The sequence below is a fragment of the Apteryx mantelli genome, chromosome 3 (genome assembly GCF_036417845.1).
Source record: "Apteryx mantelli isolate bAptMan1 chromosome 3, bAptMan1.hap1, whole genome shotgun sequence".
NCBI lineage: Eukaryota > Metazoa > Chordata > Aves > Apterygiformes > Apterygidae > Apteryx > Apteryx mantelli.
This window is the reverse complement of record NC_089980.1, coordinates 82,913,037-82,938,176: the sequence shown is the minus strand read 5'-3', so window position 1 is coordinate 82,938,176 and position 25,140 is coordinate 82,913,037. Positions and strand designations below refer to the sequence as shown.

The 25,140-nt window shown below is 39.8% G+C and overlaps 1 protein-coding gene across 1 annotated transcript in view; it reads right to left on the bottom strand.

The window, feature by feature from the left end:
- Positions 1-19,696: 19,696 nt before the first annotated feature.
- The window catches only part of MAN1A1 (mannosidase alpha class 1A member 1), a 148,430-nt gene continuing 142,986 nt past the window's right edge, over positions 19,697-25,140 (bottom strand). The window contains exons 11-12 of the mRNA XM_067293796.1: positions 24,814-24,929; positions 19,697-23,336 (exon numbers count right to left, since the gene is read on the bottom strand). Coding sequence (XP_067149897.1) covers positions 23,210-23,336; positions 24,814-24,929 — 243 coding nt within the window. The 3' untranslated portion in view covers positions 19,697-23,209. The remainder of the gene's footprint in view (positions 23,337-24,813; positions 24,930-25,140) is intronic.

Sequence of the window (25,140 nt, the reverse complement as noted above, 5' to 3'; positions counted from 1 at the left end):
ATGCACTCAACTGTCACAGCCAGATCTGTCCTAGAGGTCTGAGAATGCAGACTTTCAGAGAAGCGAAGTTTTATGGTTTTTGGTTTTGGACTTTTGTTTTTTTGTGAATAGGAACATAACTCTATCAAAAAATTGAGACAAGGTGAAATAAAGTGTAACAATACAAAGTTTACTAAGAAAGATGCCATCTCGAATTTCTGGAGGATTTTGGTGCTGGAAAGGATGAAAGCTGAGCTGGAGAAAATTAGGTATTGTGTGATAGGAAAATGGAGTTGAGGCAGTGGATGCACATAGGAGATGAATAGGGTGTTACTACTTTTGGTTCACTCTCTAATAAGACCTTTTTGAGAACAGTGGGGCCCCAAGCGTGTGTCTGCTGAGAGCCAGAGGGGAAGGACTATAAGGTCAAGAGGCTATCTTAATGCTTGTGGTATGCTTTTTGGGTTGATTTTGAAAAGAAATATATTTGCAAGGAGGAAAAATGAAGGAGCAGTTCTGGGTCAGAACTGGGCAGAGGGCCAGAAAGTTCTTGTCTTCTAAGAGCCGTTTTGCAGTTCCTGTTGAGCAACAGGAGGAGAAAAGCAATGTTTCCCTTCTTTCTTGGGATCAATGAATAGAGGCTATTTTTATACAAGGGTGTTTTTTTTCTCTAGGAAGAAGTCTGTCATTGATGTAAGTAAAATGGTTGGTTCTTTTCTGCAGTAAATTCTGTGTTCCAGTGGGAACTCGTGAATACATGCATTACTCGCATTTCATGGGGGTTTCTAAAGACTGTGTTTTTATGGTCGCCAAGTGGAGTCACACTTACTATAGTTTCTGTAGCATGCTTTTACCCTCAGAAGTAGTTGCACAGCTAGAGCACCTTTCTTTAGGAGCTGTTTCCTTCCCCTGTGTATGTGCGTGTGTGCATGCATGTACAGAGCAGCCTACTGCTCTGCTGTTGTCCTTATGGCTTGTGACAAAGCCACAAGCACCAGCAGAAGTGACCCTCCTAAATTTAAGATGACAATGTTTTTATTCCTTTGCTTGGCATGTCTGGGAGCTGTAACTTTAAAATAGAGGAATGTCGGCTTTTCTCTGTCCTTCCCTTGCACTGCCCCCCCCCCCCCCAGCTTAGCAGTTGGCTAAGGGCATTTTGGCATTAGCAATCGTGTAGTGACCCCTGGCCAATTTATGAACTCTCCCCTGCCCTGGGAAGGAGGGCTGATACATGCCCCCATGTTTTCCTTGTGCTCATGCTGTGCTTTCTTTTCTTGCTGGGCACTTTGACACCCTGACTTATTTTGTACTTACAACAACTTTCTGCTGAGAGCTTAATGAGTGCAAAAGGGCACTTATGACTTCCAAACATCACAAGGCAAAATAGCATGGGGGGGGGGAGACAATCTAAAAGTGAACAAAAATGGCAGAAAAGGGTGGGCAGGGAGGTTAAAAGCCATCTTCCAGAAATATCTACATGTCCTGGAATGACTTTGCCTCACCCTGAAAATCTAGAGGGTTTCTTTCTCTGTAGTTTGTGGGCCTTCACAAGGGTGTTTCTAGTGTGCCTAATTCTAGGCTTAACAAGGTGCTGGTGTGTTGCTAGCACAGTGTGAAATCCTTTCAGTGTAAGCTCGCTGCTGTACAGGAGAATACTGTTAATGCTTGGCAGCCTCTTGAGAAATACTCGGCTTTCTCTAGACTCCAGCTCATTTTAGGAGATTAAGGTCCGTATTTTTCATTTCCCATGGGAAAAGCGCACAGAACAGAAGGTGTTATTGGCATTTATCCTTGTTTTCAGCTCCACATTCTGCTTTGTGCTCTCCTTTCAGAGCAGACAAGCACTCAAAAACAATATTGGCAGTTCTTATGGACAGCTGAGATTAACAGACTGAGGACATTTGGGGGCTGTCCACGTTCTGTTCAGGTCTCCCATGTCACCAGCCACACAGCTATTTTACTTGTTGTTATATCGCTAGGTAGAATGGTGTGTATTTGACATAACTACTGCTCAGATTTTATTAATCTGGTTTCTCTGTCATAACTCTTGATTTCTTGATGGAACTTGTCTAAATGTGGGACTGGACAGTTACTTGGCATTGAATTTAAGGACTAGAGCCAAGCCCACACTGGCTGGTAAGGTTGAAGTTAGTTCACCAAACATTGCTTTCCAATTGATTGCTAAGATATTGCTCCTCTGACTTTATGGCTGAGGGTCTGTGTGGATTTTTAGTTCTCTGGCTACATTAAGTGATCTTCTGTGCCTTATAAAGGGACAGCTGATATGTCCACAGAAAGCCAGTCTGGAAAAAGATTCTGTGGACAAAATAATCCTGGTTTTCAACTCGGAGAAAACTTCCTGTGCTGGTCAATGCTCCTCAGTGTGGGAGAGATGTTGAGTCTCTCTTTACCCTGACAGGCCTTGCAAAACAGTGGTCTTTTACCCTGTGAAGGAAAGCACTTTCCTCCAGTTGTTTCAAACATGAGTAATACTGTTTGCCTCTGAAGAAACACACTGTGAATCTTCTGAAATGTTGGAAGTGCATGTATGTAACAAAGCTTCACTTTATTTGTTTCTAAAGACTATCGTAGAGTAAATGTGTACTACTGAGATAGACCTTAAAAACTAAAACAAAATCCCCAGAGCAGAAGTAGTCAAACCCATGTGAACATGGGGGCAGCTTCAGGTTTTCTTCCTTTCTCGACATGCTAAGCGCAGCTGCAGGTATGTACAAGCCTGCTTCGCTAAGGCTCTTCCTCTAAGCCAACACCTCTTACCCCAAGGGCTTCCCGAATGGTCCCATGAATAACCCCAATGTTACGGCTACCACTGGAGGTTCAGCAAGGCTTAATGTGCTTGGGAAGCAAAACAAGCTCTCTTTTATCCTCTGGTAACTCATCAACTGCTTGTATGTAGACTGCAACCTTTGCAGGTTTTCAGAGTGAAGAGAATTTAGTATTATCCCAATATTACTTGCTGATGTTTAAGAAAGCTCAGAAGGACAGAGGGTGGCAGTACAGCGCTGTCAGAGCTCACCCTTGCAAATTGTACCAGCTACAGCAGTGCTGTGTGGCTGTAAAACATTTCACACACAATTGCTTCTAATTAAATGTACATATTTTTTGTTTTGTTTCACAACAGGGCAGAAATAACTTCTGTGTGCCTGGTGTGTTTTTATTTTTGTTTTATTTTTTAACCTGTATCTTATTGTTTGACTTAAGCTTAGTCAGTAAATTTAAAACCTATTAAACCATTAGTTATGCACATGGTATATACATGCAGAGACAAAAGTTGCCTTTAAGAGGACAATCGCGAGTCTTTGATTTATTAAATGCTATAAATTACTGCTTGTTCTGACAACAACGAACACCTCTTAGCATAAAGAGGTGTAAACAGGTGTCTATGGTACTGAGGCTATAACAGGTCTAACTTGGGGGAGGAATGAAAAATCTATGGTACCAAAAATAGTAGGGAGGAAGTGACCATGCCCTAAGATGCATGAGTTTGCATTTTGCCCCTGTGGAGAAACTGAGATAGCAAATTGTTTAATGTGTTACTGGAAGAGGTTGGAATTTTATGGTGTTCAGTGCAGTACTAAAACTTGCAAAAACAAACAAAGAAGCAAACAAAACCCACCAACCCCCCAAACCCTAAAACAAACCCAGATCTACATCCCTCTTTGAAAAACTGGTACAATCTTTATCCCTCTCTTACATTGCCCATTAAGTGAAACGAAGGTGCTAGGCTGTTGATAACATGCTATAAGAATATTCAAGTGTCCAAAACGGTATCCATGAACTCTTTTCTTTGTTCTTTGAGGAAAACAATGAGGGGAATTATGGAATTACTCAAGAAGCATCCAGAATACCAATAAAAGGCTTCCTGAATGAGTTTCTAAAAACAGCTTCTTTGAAAGCAGCTAGCTTACCTTTGAGAGGGAGCCTTGCCTGTTTCCCCTGTAAACAGGAATATAATCTTTGCCTTCTGTGTTTTGAATGAGAGTTCAGGTTTCAGATGACAGACCAAAGTTTCTGGACCACTTTGATTAAAGCTCAAACAGAAAAGTTTTTTGTGTTTATCGGTTTTATACTGTTGCAAATTGGTGATGTGGTTTGGACCTGTATAATTCATTCATGATGAAGGGTGAAAAATCACTGTAATTTTGAGATAACAAACTTAACTACCAAATGGAGCTTGCTGGAATGCCATGGGAGTAAAATACCATGGCTTGTGCTATAATAAGAGCTTCTTTACAAAACAGAAACTGTGCACACAAACCATGGGCGACTTTTACAAATGTCTTTTTCCTGATTCATTTTCTTTAGTACCTCAACACTTCACTCAAATGAGAAGTTATAGCTTGCTTTTATGTCCACTGCCTTACTTAATCTTGTCTTGCTGTGCTTTTTAACTAATTAGGAAATGCATCACAATCTGTTTATCTGTGCAGATTAAATTATTTTATGCCTGGTAATCCCAGGAGAGATTTTCGGTTCTGAATTGTCTCCACAAGACTAAGTAGCTTTACAGGAAACAGGACTGACATATATACCTACTTTGTATGAGTCATGATTTTTAGATCAGAACAATGCAAAAGAACATTCCTGACCTGAAGACGTGGTATTCTGGAAAGACTTGTGGGTGTGGAAGAATTATTCACACATTTAAACAGTACTAGAACTTGGTAGACTAACTCCAGTGAAGTTCAGTATGATTTAGAAGAATGGAGAGAAAAAATTTCCTCTTCTAGTTGACTCTCACTTCTATTTCTGATTTCAGTCAGTCTTTAGAAGTTGTTTGTAGCGTTATTACTTATCTAGTTTAAAAAAAATAAAAGTCCTTTTCTCAGCTGACCATGCTTTTGAATGCAAAAGACAGGAGGGCACCTTCTACCTCAACTCCTTTTGGATGGCAGCTCTCTAGATCTTCTCATGAAGGCATTAAACATCCTTGAAAGGACAAAGGTCAGCTCTGAACTGACTAATTCACACTATTAAAAAAATTATATTAGGCAATCAAGACCTGACAGACAGAAGTCACAGCACACATTTTCAATGGAACTGTGCTTTGTTTGTGAAAAAAATCTGAAATATTACTGAGTCCGTAGTTATCCTTTTAACAGCAATTTGATAATCTCCTGCAGTTATGCTAACGTTATTGCCAGAACTTTATGTAGTTTATTTATGTGACATCACATTTCTTATTAAGTACAGTCTGGTCTCCACAAAACAGACAAGATGTTGAAAGAAATATATACAATGCACCATTTTCTGCAAATGAAGTATTATGCCACATACAAATCATTGTTTTAGAAAAGCTTTGTCTGCCAGAGGTTTGGTGGCAGGGAGGAGAGTGTTTCTCCAAAACATACAGAAAACTGTAAATTGCATATAATGACGCTTCCATTTCTGCCGGAAGGGGTTACACTAGGGTAACTAGGGAAAACTAGGAAAGTACCTGATTTTTGGCATGTTTGCTTTGTAACAATCTGGTGGCACTAGCATTGCCCTGGCTTGAAAGGTGTGATTTCCTCACCTTGAGAAGCCTTTGGGATGGAAAGGAATGTAAACGACACTGCCATGGGCTGCGGCGTGATGGTGTTCGCGGGGTGGGGCAGATGGATGAATGCAGCAGTAGCCACCTGTGTTTCTTTGCTGCAAATAAGATTAGTTCTTCGGTGGGTTCAATTTGTGCTAGGAGCCAGAGCAGCTCCTCAGAATTTAGGGAAGTGATTTGAGCCAAGCTCAGGAAGACTCAAAAATTATGCCCTTAGGTTCTGAAGACCAAGAGATATTTTGAAATAATTATTCCTAGTGGACACTGTAATGAGGTTAGGTTAGACAGACTGAATAATTCTAATTCCTTATTGTCTAATGACACAATTTAAAATAGTATTTTAGATTTGGGCCTCTCAGGTAACCGGGTTAGATCAGTAATCTCCTGCTCTGATAGAAACTCCTCTATTCATTCCTGAAACTGTTCTGTTCAAGGGAGGAAGATCTTTATGAGCTGCTGTATCAAAAACTAGACAGAATAATTGCAGCATCCTAGCATATTGTCAGTAATGACCTGGTGGCTGAATCTTTTTTTTTTCCCCTTTACCAACCCTTTGAAACCTTTTTACTTCAATTAGTCTCTGAAGGCAGATCAATAAAATAGTTTTCTCTTCCAAGATTAAAGATATGTCTAGACTGTACAATGGAGAAAGTAAGTTTGTCCACAGCAAGGATGAAATCTTCACTCTAACTACCTGTGTGTGTATATATATGTACCTGTATGTGTGTGTGTGTATATATATATGTGTATACACACACACACACACATATCTATATATAGGGTTCCCAGCATGACTGGATCTTCATTATGCAAGGTGCTTATATCTACACAAAAAAAAGCAAATTTCTGTCCTAAAACACTTGAGAGCAAACTAAAGATGACTGGTAAGAGTGATGGTGTTAGGGAGAAATATTTTAATATCTCCAATCCCAAGACAAGGGTAAATTCTTATGTTTGGAAAAGTGTTTTCAAATGTGTTTGAAAGTGTTTTCAAATAAGCAAACCTATTTTTTTTGCAGGTGTGTTCTTTTGCTTTCACCCAGCCCTAAAGTTCTGTGAAATTAGTCAGTGAAGTTGTTAAAATCCTGAGACCTCTGCTGTTTTGCTGATGTTTATAATGAACAGTAAGCCCGTGTCCATGAGAGAGGAATTAGGTTATGAATCCAGTTTCCTCCTTCATATGTACTTGCTGGGGCAATAGTCAGATCTTCTTGTTCCTCATTGCTCAGCAGGGAAGGGCTGACTCACAGCATTAGGTAGGCTAAAACTACAAAGAAAAGCTGAGGTGGTAGTAGTACTTTCCTCTTTGACAGAAAATGATTAAGAAACAGCTTAGGCACCTGGAGTGCAGATACAGCTGTCTCATTAGTAAATGCACAGACTGATGGCTTGACCTGTACTTGTTAAGTACTTCTTTAGAGACAAATGATGTCCCTCAAAACAGAATCCAGCTTTAAGGTGAGCAGGGCTCATACTAGTCCCCGCTGGGCTGGATCTACCTCCCCTAACCTTGAAGATAGCATAAGGGTTGTAAAGTAAGAGGGCTCTTTGTGTGGATAGTGAAAAGGACTTTCAGACTGTCTGTTGCCCCAAACACTCAGGTACTCATCTGTAACAGAAGTTACAGGCAAAATTCAGCCAGGTCCAGTACAACATAGCTGTATAATAACAGACAGGCCTGGCTCCCAGAAGGGCCAGGAGGAGCTTAGCAATGAGACCTCTCTTCTGCTGCCTTGCAGGTAAAGAAAAGTCCTTGAGAACTGTAGCGAGCTGCCTGAAGTCATACGTCAGATATATTGCACAGCAAAGAATGATACCTCTTCCACTTGCAGCAGTGGAATTGGAATTAAGTAGAATTACTAATATATTAAAGCAAATACTCTTTGGCAATCTCCCCATGGGGCTCATCTGGATTTGTATCTGTCACAGCTGTAATAATCAGCTTGTGGTTAAAGCAGATGACTGATTTAGGCTGCTTAATGGTGTCAGAGTTGTAAAAAGATTTTGGCTGTCATTATATCTCTCTCTTTGCCTTGGCTTTCTTAGATTTGCATGGGAGATAACAGCAATGTTGAGACAGCCAAATGTTTGTTCTTATAAGTACATTTCTTAGCTAGAAAAGTTCTTTGTAAAACTGTCTGTGTTAATACTCCAACAGCAAAAGGAATCCATCATGATATAAAAAGCCAGGAATATTTCCTCCAGCGTTTAGTCACCTCTCAAGATGGAGCCACTAATTTCTCCTCCTCCCTCTTTAACACACACATTATGTAAATAATCCTAACAATAAGCTGTCTGGAGTATTTTATTGCTTAATTAATGTAGTTTCAATATTATGAATAAATAAGATTGTATTCAAATTGTGAGTATGGTAAAGTTGAGGGGATATGATCCAAGAAGGAGTTTCAACTCCCTTCGCATCTGTTCCTCTATTTTGTTGGATTAATTTTATGTTCTAAATTAAATTATTCTTATGAATCTGTTCCCTCCCTTGTTCTGCCCTCCTCCCCTGCCTTTTCATCGCCTCTCAGCTCGACGCCTTTGCTGCTCTCTCGCATGGGGAAATGAAAGTAACTTGACAGCCCAGCTGGCTGCGCGGGTCTGTGCTGTCGCCTGTGTCCCGCATAGGGCTACTGGATGTGATGGTTTTGGAAAGCTCTGGACTGGTCTCGCTTTTCAGTTAAATGCAGGCTTTCCAATTGGCATTTGCTGTTACTTTGATCCATGTTTTAATTAAAAGCTTGGGAATTCAAAGTCCACTGCACTGTAGTGGACTTGCATTTTTTACTAAAACACCCTTCTCTTCCTCCCCTCCCTGCCTTAAAATAAAGCTCAAACCCAAACACCTCCAAAGGCCTTCCTCAATTCTGTTCAGTGAAGGAGAAGCAGTGGTTAAAGGTTCATCTTCTCTACATGGTTTTCACCAGGATTTTGTTAACTTCTGGCTACAGAAATGCTGATGTGGCCACTTGTGACTGTTTCTAAGACTCCAGAAGAAAATTTAACTTCAGAAAAAGGCCACAAGGCAGGAAAACAGAATTCTTACAGGCATATAAGAGGCTTGTTTAGTAGCTGAGCTTTTGTTTTTATTTTCCTAAACTGTAAACTTTTGCTGGAAGGAATTGCTGCTCCCTCTGGTTAGGGAAAAGCACCCAGCACATTTTGGGCACTTGCCCACGCTGAAAAGAACTGGGTTGCATGTAGGGACACCGAGGAGCTCCCTGTCCTCTCTTTGGCGTCAGGAAGGCCTGGCCTCTGCCGCATGCCCCCACGCTGCCTGCCAGGGCCGGGCTCCAGCTGATGTGTGGAGCAGGTATGGGGCTCTTTGGACCCTGTTTTTGCTAAAAGAAGAGTAGCTCCATGTTCCCAGCTGTTACCACCACCCCCAGCTGGAGTAGGCCAGTTTTGGCTTCTGGACTACCTGTTTGAACACGCCAGATAATTTTTGTTCTGGCATGCCCCAACTAATGTAGTTACACATCTCTGTCTGCTTGACTTCATTTTGTCTTCACAGTTTTCTTCCTGCAAAGTGTTTGGCAGTGATAGGCAACCTGTTGCATTTGACTGTAATAAAAAATATATATATACCATCTGATAGAATCAAAAGTTTGTAGCTATTGTAAATGGGCTCTCCTTTTCTAAAACATGTATTTTTTAGGACTTACAAGCATGTAATTGTTAGTTGTACTTGAGTGCTTCATCCTTGGAGAAAGGCTTGGCTGAAATCAGCCTGGTGAGTTAGAAAGCCCTGGGAGAGGAACAAACTAACACAGATGGACTAAATGACTGTATCATATGGGTCATATCTAAAAATTCACTCCACTTTTAAGGAGCATTGTCAGGACTTGATCACTTAAATGCCTCCCTGTCTCATGGTGCATGGTCCTGGGTTGCTCAGCAGTGGCAGGTCTGAAATGCATCTCGGATGCATTAAAAAGTATTAAAACCAAATGAAAGATGAACATGAAATACCTCATAGTATCCCTTGGAGTGTTTGTTTACACCTTTCAAATTATTTAATTATTTGATCCTTAGGCTCCCATTAGGTTGTAGACTCCTGATTGCTCCACGTGCAGCTGTGTGCTGTCTGTATGGCTGCTGGGTATCCTGTCTCCTCGCTTCACTGGTAGGAAAAAAGGGACAGGTGCAGAAGGCATCCTGACTCTGCTCCCACATGTTGAGAGAAGTGTTCTACTGCTATTACTCCATGGTGATACCTCTCTGAATCTACCTCCTGAAACTGAAAATACTTTTCTCTTATTTATGGAGTATTAGTCATAATCTCTACAGTTTAAAAATTATTATTATTTTTTACTACTTATGCTCATCTCTTTCCCTACAGTAAAAGAAACAGCAACTTAATGCGAAGGAAATCATACCTAATTTATTCATGCTTGTATAAACAGCATGTATTTCTTCACATACAGGTAAATGGAATTACAAAGACAAGACTCTGAATAAAATTTTGAGAAATGAGAGAATTCACTAGTAACTCATTTACTGTGACAGGAGATGAATAGAGGTAATTTAGTCTCATAAAAGTAAAATTGGCTCATGTCTTACATGGGGGTGGGCGGAAGAATATATTTTAGTGGCTGGAAAGCAGAGTGGAGCTGAGAGTTGGCAGCTGGGCTGGGGGGTTTGACTGCCTGGCTGTGTAACCTTGGGTGAGTTATTTTGTGTGCCTGGTATAAATGCTCCCTTTGGTGAATACGGACCTATTTTTGGGCTGGTTTGTAAAGGGTTTTGTTCTCCCCACGTGAAGCACCAGTGGATAGGACTCCAGTGTGGTGCTGGTCTAGTGCCATGCTTGAATAAGAGCTTTGCTCTTGGTTCTGCTCCTGTGGCTGCTGTATTTGCTCCACCAGTGTATTTCAGCCTCCAGATCTGTCCTGGGGACAGAGAGAGTAGGAAAGAGGTTGAATGTAATCTTGAAGGAAAAGCAAATATTCCTTGTTTTTAAAGCTACATAATAGTAAGATAAAAAGATTAGGGCCTGTGGGACTAGGCATTACAAGACTCATGAATACAAGATCCTCTGAGGTGCCTCCTTGGACAAATAAGCTGGACTGAAAGTACCAGTGAAGTGTGCCTGGGAGCACTTTCTTCCTTATTAAAAACGCAAAGCAAAGAGGAGGCTGAGGAAAACTATGCAAGAAAAAATTCCCCCTGTTACTAGTGCAAATCTTTGGAAAGTCCCTGAGTGCAAGGATGAGCAGGGCTGTCCTGTGGCACCAGGTGAACAGTGGCTATGTATGAACTTTTGAGGGCTAGAGATAGCATGAAATGAGAGAGAGAGACAGACACCTGGCAAGGGTGAGGAGCGGGTACAAAAAATGTGTGAAATAGCTAAAGGATTTGCATAAATTGGTTTTGGAGCAATTTGCTTCTCACTGTGAAGGAGAGAAGCAAAGGTTTTTTTTGTTGTTATTTTTTGTTGTCTTTTAAGGCAGGGAAGAGAGAGGAGGTTTAAGGATGAACTGGATCAGCTGTGACTCATCCTCTGTTTTCAGCAAGTTCAAGAGGATGCTTTATAGAAATTCTGTGGGATTATCAAAAAATTCAGTGGTTCCACAGTGCTGGGAATGTTTCTTTAATGGTGTGAACAGATTAAAAAGCAAAAATGTCCATCTTCTGCCTAACCATACAGCTTTCAGAGTTTTTTCCACTCTTCTAAGAGTGCTAAAAAATATGGCTGACTTATTTCTACTGGCATTCTGCTTCATAAGAAATCTTTACTGTTACTTTGAAGTTGGGATATTATAGTGTATCTGGAGCTGCTAAACCTTACAGCATTCATCAAAATGACAAAATTTAATTATTTTGTATTATCAGTAATTAATATAGTGGTCATCTTGTTTATGATTTCATTTTTGTGGGGTTTCTGGTTCCCTAAATTACTCTAAAGAGATTGATGTGGCTTCTTCTGTGCTTTTAATCAGTTTATTATATTTCAAATCTGTGAATGATCTTGTTCACAATAGTTTTTGTGGGCTCTTCACTAAGCACTAGAAACAACTTTGGCCTGGGACTTTGCAACAGGCTGGATTGTGATATTCTGTTCAGATTTAAAAAGCATATGCCAATGTATGTAACAGTACAAATGCTCTGAGGCAGGTCTGGGTAGGCAGGAAACAGCTGCATGGGCTTGGGGAAATCTTTATCCATTGTAACCTTTAAAAGGTTTGTGTGCATCTGTCTAGATTTACTTGAAGGAAGTCTATAGATACCTAACTGCAAAAGGGCAAATCCAGTGAGGGATTCAAGCAGGCTGTGAAGTGTATAAGGCTGAGCAGACAGTCAGAGAGATCAGTAGAAACTGCTAAGTGATATCTATATTGGTGAGCAAACGACAACCTGCAACTGCCATCTCTGCAGTGGGGAAAACAATTTTATTAATGCATTAGTTTTTGTTTGTTTCTCTAGTTGTTTTAACGCATTGTAAAAACAAAAGTTTGTGTAAAATGCAAAATAATAAGGAAAGCTATGCAAGAATAGTTTCAGCTTTCCCCAGCAACCGGGTCCTTTTGGGCAGACAGCATCTGCATGTGCCATGGAGAAGGAGAGACCCCATGGACACACTGCAGCAAGGGAGGTTGATCTTGGAGGAGCACCTGCCTATAGACAGACACAGGGCTATATCGGAGTAACAGTTTTTTTCTGGCTGTAGTAAGGAGGTCATGTGTCCAGTAGCTGACTCGCATGCTACATTTCCAAAATTAGGGCCACCCAGAGATGCAGGGACATCAAGCTGGCCTCCCTGCTCAGCTTGCCCACTCTGCACCACTCAGCCCTGAAAAGGAGGCAGCATCTCTGAGAGTTGTGCCACTTTCACCATAACTCAGTTCTTGACCTGTCTGAAGATCTCTCTTTCTCTCTCTTTCAACACACCAGTTTTGGCTTGGGGACACTTACACCCCTTAGATCTCTCTCCTTGTTATTCTGCCTACTAGAGTATTTCATTTTTTTAACATATCACTTTACCCCGTTTTGTGCCTTCTGGCTGTAAAAGTCACATTGTTGTCTCTTCACCACCTTCCTTGCAACCCACTGCTTTCAGAAATGCATTGTCTTTTCACCACAAATTTCCCTACGCCCTTTTCTTGTTTGAATGATTGTCCAATGACTTATGTTTATCTTATATTGTAAAAAATTTCAGGAAGAAAACATATAGAGCCTGTATAACTTGCTTTACATTTATGGTATTATAGAGCATAAATAGTTGTTATTAATAATGCATCTCAAAATGGTCTCTTATTTGACAAGTGTACTTTTATTTTAATATGTAATATTTATAGCATGCTTGTAAGTATTCTGCAGTGTATTTTTCAAAATTAATGTAGTCTCACAAAATGGGAAGTCACTACTGTACTTGGCTGTTAAATCTTTGCTGAGAAATAGAAAGAGGCTGCAGGATTCTGTATGAAAATTATGAAAGGTGGAGACTGCTTTATGTTGGCAGTCAGTGTTGTGAGAGGCAGAGCAAGGGAGCTGGAGATGTGATATACACAGGCATTTGTGAGTGATAGAGACAAGACAGCTTCAAATTTTGTTGAAGCCATTCGAGTTAAGACATGCGCACTTTAATTAAAGAAGCCAAACATTGGCTGAATCTAAGTCACTGATCTGTTTTCACTAGGTACAACATAACTTTGAATGATAAGAAAATGGATAGTTGGCTCGGAGAGAATAAATCCAGACATAGTGTTTACCTCCTGCAATAACAGCATTTGAAAAATAGATCACCCATAGGATATAAAGAAGACAGAGGACCTATGCTTTCTTTTCATAGAGTGTTCCTTCGGATATATCTGCTTCATAAATCTCCATGTAAAATTCTATGAAATCATTTTCTCTGGGTGAAAAATTGACTTCTCTAAAATAAAGGGGAGTTTTGCTGTTGACTTAAATGGAGCTGGTTTTCTGTCTGTATAAATTATTTTAGAAAGAAAAATGCTTGTTGATGCGAGAAATTTTCCAGTTAGCCCACCTTGATGATCATGTGGGTATAGAGATAGAAGATTTAGTGCACCAAACAAGTTGTGGCCATGGACAGCCAATTAACTCTCTAGTCAGAAAATGTTCATATGCTTCAGTGTGAGACTGTGTTTCCTCCTTTTTTCCTTGGAATAGAAGGAAATGGGGAATTATAAGCTAAGATCTATGGTAGAAGATCTATGGTAGTGGACAGCTAAAGGATTGTTTATATCTGTAAATATGTCTTAGTATAAAACACTAATAGAATCTATAAGTGCAGTCACTTTTTTCTTTTTTTTTTTATTGAGAAATGTTCAGTTTTTGAAAGTAAGAAAGACATGGACAGAAGCACTTTTCTGGACAAATGTCTTCAATTTCTGACCTAAGGAAAAATCAAAGAATACTAGATTGGTTATTCAGTCAGAGAGAAGCATTGGATAAGAACGTCAGATTCAAAAACAGGATTGTTTTTCTGTGTAGCCTCAGTTTTCTGTAATAACTTAATATCTTGGTGTCATCCTTCATCACTGGGCTGAGCTTATTACAGTTGAAATGAGCTCAGCATTGCCTATATTGGAGTGTGATGGTGGTGGTAGGAGAGGAACCTAAAAAAGGATCCACTTTCTTTAAGCAGAATAAAACACTTTCTATTTGAAAGGAGAAATGCCTTGCTCGGTCACTGGTTTTGAGTTCTTGGCCAAACAGCATGGTGGAAGAATGCACATAGAGTCACGGTCTGGTTGCTCACGCTGTTGGTGATAATCGGGGATTTATATATTTATTTAAGAGGCTTTAAAAGATTGTACCAACAGAAATGCATGGCACCTCCATTCCCAAAGGAGATTTTAGAAAGCAGACTTAAAGCCAAACAAACGGCAAAACAACCTTCCAGTCCTCTCCCTCCCTGGGCCTGCAAGCTTGTGCTCATGATGTGGGCTGCTGTCAGGGACACATGGGACAGATCGGGAACTTTTGGAATAGTTGGACTGTAGTTTTTTAGATGTTATATAAGAGTGCAACTCCAACTGCTTTCACTCATAAACTTATTTTCTTTGGAACTATCACTGCAGAAACCTTGCAATCGTAGTCAAGAGCCCTTACAGAAATCAGGAGAAACCCTCTTGCCTTGCTCTGTTCCTTTCTTGCTGAGAGACCTTGGGGAAGCCTGGCAAATAACTGTTCATTATGTAGGTCCTGTTTTATCTTCGCCCGCTTGTTTGTGTCTGTGAGTGTCGGCAGAGAGGTGATCAGTAAGATAATAAACTCCTTTTTCAGTCTCTATCCCACTGGACTAGGAAGGTGTATTTTAATTAGTTTTCTGTCTATCCATATTCTTACAATGACACTTATAGTATTAAGGTGCTTCATGAGGGAAGGAGGAAATAACAAGTCTCTTATTCTTTAGAGGGTCTCAGGTTTTCTTCTAGCATCTTCTTTTATGTTCTTACTCTTCTAGCCTGCTAATTACTTTCCTCCTTTCCTTTACATTCTCCTGCTGGCATTAGTTGCGCTACAACTAAGTCACCAAAATTAGTTTGCAATAACAGAGCCTGTGCTTTGCTGCTGAGAAATCAGGGCTCCTGCTTCTGTGAATCTGACTCTTACGCTTGTCTACTCTGCCACTCCTAGTCCTGAAGGGAGTTTGTCACTGAGGAGGGGGGAGCGCTCTGGTCCCAGCTCTGATGGGCGTTTAATTAGCGCTCAGCCCATATATTATAGGGAGTCATCAGAGCAGCTATTTGCTAGTGAGCTTCACTTTGCTTGGTCTTACTTAAATTTTGACTTCTTGGTGCTTGTTTCTAGTTTGTGTGCTCTGTACCGTAACTCCCAAACCCAGGCATCACCGTAGTTAGAGGTGGTTTTACGCTGTAAATGGCAGCGGAAAGAGCATGTTTGAAGCTACTGCTTGGCAATTTGCCACTTAATGTTAAACTACTGAAACAAAACAAAATAGCAGTTTCTCAGGCTTGAGAAATGACTTGATACCAGCACGCCTTATGGTAGGCTTGCTTTCCATGGGGCACTGGTGGCTCTCAGCTCTGTAGCATTTACTGGCTATTGTGCGTGATACAGAGCCGTACCCGACTTCGTTCTAGCCGAGCACTTCCAAGCATCCTACTGCCATTGCTGTGTCTGCTGTGTCAAGTGGCGCTTCAGGGGGACCGAGGGGACACGGGAGCACAAGAAGAGCTCAGTGACTCCGCAGGACTGTGTTTGGGGCTTTGTGCAACTTCAGCCAGAGACTTGACCTGCATCTCTTGCTGCCTAAGGGAGTACTTGAGCTTCTGGCTGTTCTCGATGGGCAAAAGAAGACAACATTGGTTAGAAAAAACTTATCACTGAAAGTTGCACAGAAGTGAGCTATGAGTTTTTCATGTAACAGCAGGGAACAGAGGCTTCTCCCTTATCACGCTTGTGTTACATGCCTGGGTAGATTTCAGTTCGCTCCAGAAAGTGCAGAGGGCATTCAGTCTTGAGTATAAGGCAGGCAGCCTTAAATTCAATGGGGAAGACTCCAGAGTAGTTAAAACCTTTGGTTGTGTGATGCTGAACTAAAAAGCTACAGCATTAGAGTCAGCGCTCTGCTGGGTTACAAGCGAGAGGCTGCGCACAGAGGTGGGTGGCTACCGATCAGCGGCATTGCTGGGGACAGCCCAAGGGGACACGGGTCTGCCCCACAGCAGTGACACACGGGCAGGCAGGAAGGGCCGCAGGGGCACCCGCGCTGCTGGACACCTGGCGATGCGCTTGGACAGCAAAGCAGACAGGTGGCAAACAGCCTCTTGCGTGGGCAAAACATCAGGGAATAGTGCGCTGGTTACTGAATTGCAAAGAAGGGAGCACTGTGACACTTGAGCTGGTTGTTTGAGTTTCCTCTCCGTCTCCTTCCATGGAAATGGAATATTAAACACTTTTGCAGTATTTTGTGTCATTATGTACCACTTTAAGTTTCTCCTGCGATCTGGTGTTCTTCAGTTCCTGCCCAGAATGGCGATGGAGGGTTGTAGGATTAATTTGCTGCTCCTGCCCTTGCTAGTTCTGGGTGGTGCTTTTAAGGAGAGCTGGGACAAATCCTGTTACTCTTGTGCAACTGTAGATTAGAAGGTGTTGTATAAACTGTGATGTCTGGAACTGCACGTGAAAAATATATTTTTAGAGTAAGTTCTGCTTCTGTTTACTTATGTACCATGGAATTGTTGGTCAATATTTAAAGTAATATAAACAAAGTGTTTTTTTGCTTTTTTAAAAATTGTATGGCTAGTTGTTAACATTGGCAAGTTCAGTGCAAATTTCTAAGGAAAGGCATTTGAAACACACCAGTGCCCGTACAAGATGAAGTGGGGATTGCATGAAAACCAGAAGCAAATGGAACAGAAAGTAACTGTGGCTGAACATTTCAAAAGCTGTAGTCAAAAGCTAATCAAATTATTAAAACAAACAAACAACAAAACCCTTGGAAGTACAGCTTTTGGTATAGTTTTGTTCATCCATTACTTTGCCCCCATGTTATGCAGTTTTTTGCACTGTACTCTTGAAAAGAGTATTGTAAATTGAGGGAAAGGGACAAAGCTTAAGGATATAGTTCTTCTTTGTGCATAGCAACAATTTTTCACATAAGGTTGAATATACAATTGGATGTAGAAAATGTGAAAGAAGCAAGGATATGATCCTACTTTTATTCTGAGGTTTTTGACGGTGAGGGGTTTAAAGTGCTGGGAGAGAGCAGCACTGACGTGTAAGATTCAAGCAGAACAAGAGCTAAGTCTGAGAATGTGCCTCTCTGGCAATGGTCAGCTTTCGCCCTTGTGAGTGGCCTGCAGGGACTTCCAATACTTAGAACTGAGCGAATCAGCTGTGACCCCAGTAGCAAACATAAAACGCTGGATTAAGAAAAGCAAGACTAAAGCACAGAAATGTTTTATGCCAACTGGGGTACCTCACAGACCAAACATCAAAATAGAAGGTTGGTTAGGAGGAAATGTAGTGGTTATTAAAGAGGGAGTGTTTAACAGCTAGAAGTTATTAGTAGGCTCTGACTAGAGATAAAAGATGGATTATAACATCTGAACTGCTAGCTAAGAGGGGTAGGATCACAGCTGTGAGATCCTAAGAACAACAAAAGAAAGCTGAAAAACTTTGACTGTGTAGTTTATGATGTCCGTGACCATGCTTGAAGGTTGATGCCAGATGAGAGCTCAGCCAGTGCCACAGCTGACCACTCCACCGAAAGCCTGGCCTTTTCCACAGCTGGAGGGCTGTATTGTAGGATCAGTATTGCAGCACCAGAATCCTTTAACTATCCCACATGGCTGAAATGACTTTGGGCTCCTCTGCCATGTGCATTTCCTATGATAAGTCTTTTTTTTTTTTTTTTTTTTTTTGCTTGAGGTGCTCAAGAATAATGGTAGCTTGGTGCTACTCTGATTGATGGTGTGAAAGCAATGCACAATTTAAGAGTGTGTGCGTGCGTGTGTGTGTGTGTGAAAGATCAATAGTGAGAGAGGTCTTTATCTTCCTGTAAGCTGTCACTATCTATCTGAACTGTGGAAGGCAAATAACCATTTACAAATCAGCCACAAAGTGAGTGTAGAGAGTTTGAAGAGCACAGAAGGACTTGCAAAAGGAAGGTTAATGATGGTGGCTTTAATCACAGGATGAGAGCTGGTGCAGATTGCAGAGCTGATACCTGAGAAATGAGGGCCAAACCCACAGCTTTTGAAGGACCATTGGACCATACAAACACCCTCTTGTTATTCTTTAACTGGAACTGTTCTGCAACCATGGGACTTTCGCCATCCACCAATCATGTAAGTAAAAACAAAAACAGAAGGTAGCAAACCCCTGCATTTTATGTGTTTTTTTCCAGTGTTCAGATAGGCACTCTGAGTCTGGGAGCCCATTTCCTGGGTTTGGTAGACTGCTTTTTTGCTGCAAAATTTTTCCTCCAGCATTTGAGATAAACCAGGACAGACTAATCCTAAAATTAGATTAAGGCAGATCAGCTGAAGGGCTGTACCTATAGCAGAGGGCATCACATGAGTGCTGAATTACTCCTGTGATAGAGCAGGTCCATAGAGCAATACAGACAGCGGGGCAAATCCTCATTTTTACTTCACCTAGCCATTCTCAACTCACTGCTAGTTCTTTCCTCCCTGCAGAAGAACAAACCAAAGCATCCAATTACTGCTCAAGCAAGAGACCAAATGTGCATGTCACTGTTTAACTTCTAATCCAGACTTGTATCTACATCTCTTGTGAATAATGGACTTCACTAAGACTTGCATTAGGTTGTGTTTAGTTTGTTTAGTACCACTTTGTGCAGTCCTGAAAAACAGCTACCGTGAAGGGACTGTAACCACTAGAAGGATTGCACTGTATAGCTGCACACGGGCACATACGCTCAAAAACTAGACACCACATCTGACTAATCACTACTGTCAAAAATTTTCTAAGCAGGTCTAATGAGTAAATCCTTTGACAGGAATTGAGACTTCTGAAACTGTTCTGTAAAATCACAGCAGTTTGTTTCACTTTTATCCTTGGATCTCAGTGATGCTCTCTACTAAACATAAAACAAACAAGCTTATCTATGAAATGGGGCTGTCAAGTCACCGTCTAGATCAGAGATTTTAATGACACATCCTTGTGTCACAAAATGTAGTTATAGTTCCTATGACAACTATTCCTGTCTCCTCCGGAGCGTGGACTAATGGTAGTGTTTTGTTATGTGGCCATGTAACAGTGGGCACTGTGGCAGCCTCCTCATCTCAGCCCCAGGGTTTGCTCCTAAATGGCATTTAGCTGAAGCCCACGTGTCTTGTGTGGAACGTGAATTTGAGTGACTGACCTTCGTTTTGCTTATGGCTTGCCACCTCTGTCTTCCTGGTTTCCTGTTCTTTATTAGTAGGCTTACTTCTTACTAAAATACATTCGGTAGGGCTACCTTTATTAGTAAAAATTTCTAGAAATTGATCTCTGTGATAGTAATTCTATACACTATGTGACAAATGTGAACTGACTATTAACAACAGTATCTTATCAAGTAAACAGAGTACTAATCCATATTTAAACCAATCTGCTCACCAAAATTCATGAGAACAGAGGCCAAATGGGACTATGTAGCAGATTATTGCAGTTACTTCTGCAACACATTCACGAAAAAATTATAACAAATTGAAGAGATATATTAAAAGACTTTATTCACAATAGAGAAATTTTTACAAATATAAGTTCTTAAAAATTAAGCATCTTGATCTAATATGTATTCCATAATTTCAGAGTTTATATAAAGGTGAAAAGACTAAATGGACTACGTACAAATCAAAAACAATTTAAATGCATCATAGAAATGGATAGTATGTATGATGAAGTCACCATAGAAACAGTGAACTATTGGGCATTGCAAAAATCTGTGTACAACCAACACATATGTAATACTTATTTCACAAACTATCAAAATGGTGGTGTTGTTTTCATGAAATAATATGGGTGTCATTTAAAATTATTCACCTCTTAGGAGTTAACATATGTAGATTTACCTGCATTATTAGGCTACAAAGAAATGGAAGAAGTATAGGCAGTGTGTTCCTGCAAAGTTTCCCTCCCTCCCCAACCAGTAAAGCAATTTCTCTCGCTTTTATGAATGACTAGGTACATAGAGTGACCATCACTAGCCACTTCCACACAGCTGGTTAAGTGAATGGGAATAGACTGAGTGTTTTCTCAACAATCGAGCAACCACTGCTAAGTACTGACTGTTTCAAAAACAACTGTTCTAACTTTGGTGTTTTAGGGTTGTTTTTTAAAAAAAAAAAAAAGAAAGAAAATCAATATATTCTCAGTTTATGAAAAGATTTTTTTTCTTCTTACAGTCAGCAGATCTACACGCTGTACAATCTTCTCGTCTACTTACATTAGTTTACAAAAAGTACAGTATAGTGCAGTTTGTACATACAACCTGAATACCAATACCAGTCACATCAAATTTGTGCTCTTGCAAATCATAACTCCCAAATTAAAAAAAAAAAAACCATACTGAATGTCTGTATTATGAGGAAACAGTCATGACACTTACTTATATATCTAAGTACACAGGACCCAATGCATACAAGAGTTTTGTGTTTGCCTGCTTTTTGAAACAAGGAAAATAGGTATCTGGTTTTCTATTGTTTCTCTTAAACTTACTAAGTGAGCACAAGATCACTAGACACATCTGGGGGAAGCAGACTGTGGTCAAGAAAACCATATAAAAACAGGCTTACAAAACACATTTCTCAAAGATGATTTTTTCTGAGCTATTGTAGTTATTTAACTGATGTGAGGCCTATAGCAGCATGTGCACAGTTGTGGTAGGCAGCAGCAAATGACCCCAGAGATAAAGATAATTAAGACAAAAGTAAATGTTACTACTTTCTTTTGTTAAAGGGGGAAGAGAATTTAGTTTTATTCCACAGTGATAATTTCTCTGCGGTACCTGGAAAAAAAAAAGCTCCCTTATAAATAGTTTTTGAAGAAACACCAAGAAATATGATAGTCCTCCAATGATACAAATTCTGGAATATCAAAATAAGCAGGAGCCCTGCTTTTCAACAGAGGAGAACTAAGACTTCATCCTCACGAGTTCTCAAACTGTTACTGTGACATACATTGCTCTCATTCCTTTGAGAGAATCCATACTTTCTTCTTTTTTTTTTTTTTAAACTAATCATAGCACTACAGCAAAAAAGTCCTATGTCCATGTGAGCAGGCGGATGCACATGCACTTGTATCAGTGCTCCCTGCTGTGGGCTGCGCAGGCTCCGCCAGGGTCCTCTGCTAGTCTCCAAGGGTGAACGCACAGCTCTGCTGGCCCTGCGACAGCAGCAGCGGTGCCACACCAGCCCCCTACATAAATGCCCCCTATATATGTGTTTTTGGCGCTTACGTGGTGGGTGCTACCTGCTCTGCAGTGGAATGGGGTGGGCAGTGCTGTCTCTGCCCATGCCAGGATGGAAAGGTTATGGGCCAGCCTCCAGCTGCTCCATGTAAAACTATAGTCAGTCATCTTTGCCCTTGGCTTCTACCTAAGAAAAGCCTACACTGCAGACCTCTACCACTACGGAAAAAAGTCGTATTAGCACTCTGTAAAATGCATTCTGTAACACCTAAACAAATGTGCTTCCGCAGCTGTGACTGATTAGCTACACTGGACACGTGAGCTCTCATTAAATAACTTTGAAGAAGACGTTCAGAACCATATTTGTTTTGCTGCAGTTGAATCAGCTGCTAATGTGCTTTCTCAGGATGGGAAGTGAGGTGTTATATCCTCCTACTCAATGTATAAAAGTCATCCTGTCACTAAATGAAAATCTACATGGATGTAAAAATCATGTAAAACACTCTAAGCTGCACTTAAATAGAGAAAGGAATTAATTGTGCCTGATTTTTACCCTTTGGTGATGCCATTAAATAGAATATTTTTGGCAAAGCTGTTACCTTTCTTAGTAAACTGGGCCTCTAATCTAAGGAATATTGTTTAACACACTGCATTTCTGTCACTTCGAGAAGGCACAGTTAGTGCTTTCAAAAATTTTTATTCTGTGCTGGAGAACTTCCACAATGAATGATTACATTTTTTTTAAGGAGATGAGTTTTCTTCAAGGCATCTGAACTCTAATTTTTTTCATGTAAATAAATACAATAAATTACTTTGTGACAATAAACCAACAGGGCTGGTGTCAGTCTGAACTAATCTGAATGTTTGAGAAAGGTACCCAAATCCAAACAAATTGTCTCTGGAATAATTCTCAGCTCAGTTTTGAGAAGAATGTCATTGAGTTTTTATGTTTTTTTTTTTCTTTTTACTCTCCAACCATATGAAAGCTACTGGACTAAATTCATAAAGAAGAAAAGACTCCCTTACTTATTGAGAAATGGCTATCTTATTTTACTCAGTACTAGCCTGACTAAACAGATGAGAATAGCTCCACTTACAAAAGGGAAGAAACAATTCAGCCTATAACAATATTCTAATCAAACCCTGAAAACCAAGGTCTGCTAATGAATGTGCTAAGTTCATAAAAACTGATCTAGAATAACTTCAATGTATACTGCAATTTCTAAGAGAGTTGTGTCTGCATGAGATGAAAACAGTCCAATGTAGACTTCATTGACAATGAAATACATCAGATACTTTACCAAATAATGATAGACCCGCATAAAAAGAGGCTGTCACAGTCACAAGATTTGTCTGGGATGACACACAAACAAAACAAATTAACATAGAACAAACAGAAAAAAAAAGCTCTTTATACTTAATTCAATATGGCTTTTTGCAACATGGCAAAATATTACAGCTTAAAGCAGACATCTCCTCACAGAGGAGGAAAGAATTTTGCAGTCAAATCAAAAGCATAACAGGAAACAAGTAACATGCAGACCAAACCCTTCTGTCCTTTTTGGCCAAGGTGACACTGCAGCCTAACAAAATCTGGAGAGATGTGATGTTGCATTTCTTTTCTAAGAAGTGGTTCAGCTGGATGAGACGAATGAAGATTTATCGTGAGTCTGGGTCCATTCATAAATATTTACTGGTAAAGAAAACAGACTGCAAAACACTTGATTTAAAAACTTAACTCAGAAATTTAAAACCAAATCATGTGCCCAAGTCTTGGAAAGAAATATAAGGAATGAAACAAAATATAACTTAATCATGATCTATTTCTGGTTTTCTTCTTTATTTCCATCATCTTTGTGAAGAACAGGGAGGGGATGAGCCTCTGTGTTGAAGACCCAGTGTTCAAATGGAAGAAGATCATCCTCAGAAAACAGCAAATATAAGTACCTGGCAAGAAAAAGCAGGTAACATGCCTACATCAGGGAGGTGAAACTAAAATAGTTTTCAGGCAAAAATAGACATTCAACTTCTATAGATGAATGTATCAGTGGAAACATGCCTGAATTGACCATACACAATACTTTAGCAAGTCCTAGCATCATAATGGTCAGCACAAAGCGCTGGGACTGCAACTCAGACTAGACTCAAGGGCAATAGCAACTGGAGACCTATGAAAGAACTCTTCTAGCCTCATAGAGGACAAAGAAGTAAAGTTTAGGCTTTCAGTGTTAAATATCACTTCACTACCATTTCATCCTTAGTAAATTTTTTTACCTATTGTTTTGATAGTATAAAACCATAGCAAGTTTTTTTTTTTCCCCCTTGAATGTCCACGTATATCAAGTTGTGGGAGTGAAAATATTGTAGTCCAATCCTGTCTTACTTCCGAAAGCAAGATCTGGCTTAGGATAATTAAAGAATAAAACTAGCATTAGTCCAGTCTTGGATAGCCAGTTACTAAGGAGGACTAGGTCTATTAAAAACAGTAATAAACAAATGCAACATTTTCTTATTTTCACAATACAAAGGTAGTAGTTACTATAGCACTAATATAGAAGTCTGCTTAGGAATGAAAGTCAGCGTAGCAAGTTAAAGTTTATTTTTTTTCAGTCACCAACCTTTTGCAGCTTTAGAGAGTGGTTTCAATCTGTACAGCTGCAAATCAGAAACCTTGCTGGCTTCATGATATTTAAAAGTAAAATCTAAAAAAGCCCTGAGGGCTTTTTGCTTGGTCTAATTCTGATATGGCAATGTAAAAGATATATTGGAGGCAGGTTATTGTCTGCACACTCTAAAAAAATGCCATGTAGGTACATGTATGTATTTCATACATCCCATTTACTTTAGTAATACGCTTTCTGTTGAAATGGCATAATTACTTCTTTCTGTGCTTTCCAGCTTACTGTTGCACAGTAAAAAAGGGAAGAGATCAAGACAAAATGTTCTCTATTTCATTAAAAAATTAGGATACAGTGATAGAGAATGAAGGCTTTTCTTTTTCTCCCCTCTTATCAGGCTGTGTGAGCTTACCATGCAAGCTGACTCCTTTTTTTCTTAGTCTGTAGTTTTAAAATGAAAAATATGCAATACAAACCTGATAACAGTCCTCTGTCTACTAAATTTGTTTCACTAGTGTTGGTGTATGTAATTAGATCCTATCAAAGTTATGATATGTAATTTCTCAACACAAAGACTATCTAATACCTTTAACAGAAGTGAGAATAATTTCCAGAAGTCATAGAATTTAGTTTATTAATATAGAAAAAAAGAAAGGCAATTTGGCTTCCTGTCCCTGAAGAGGAGCTCTACTGTTCAAGTCAGATTTTGTTACCTGAATGTCAAGGATACTAATGATAAGCACTTATCCGTAAAGATGATACACAGAACTACTTTACATTAATGAAAGTCAACTTTCTTAACTTACTTGAGTGTCTCTGAAAGAAAGAAACTTTGCTGCACATCATCATGGCTTTGATGATTGTTATAAACATCTCTGATGCCAGAATAGCCACCATCTACTCTGCAATATTTTTCCAGTGCCTGAAGAGGGATGAAAGGGAAAAAAAACTCAGCAAGTTTAGCAAAATGAATCATCTGTCAGTTTTCCTTTGTTTGACAATAACCTGTAGCTACAAAGAATCGTTCACAAACTTTTTGAGAACTTGAAAATTAGATAAAACTATAGATATAAATTTATTTTTTTTAACGACGCATATATGTTTAATTTCACATTTAGGAAGAGAAGCAAAAT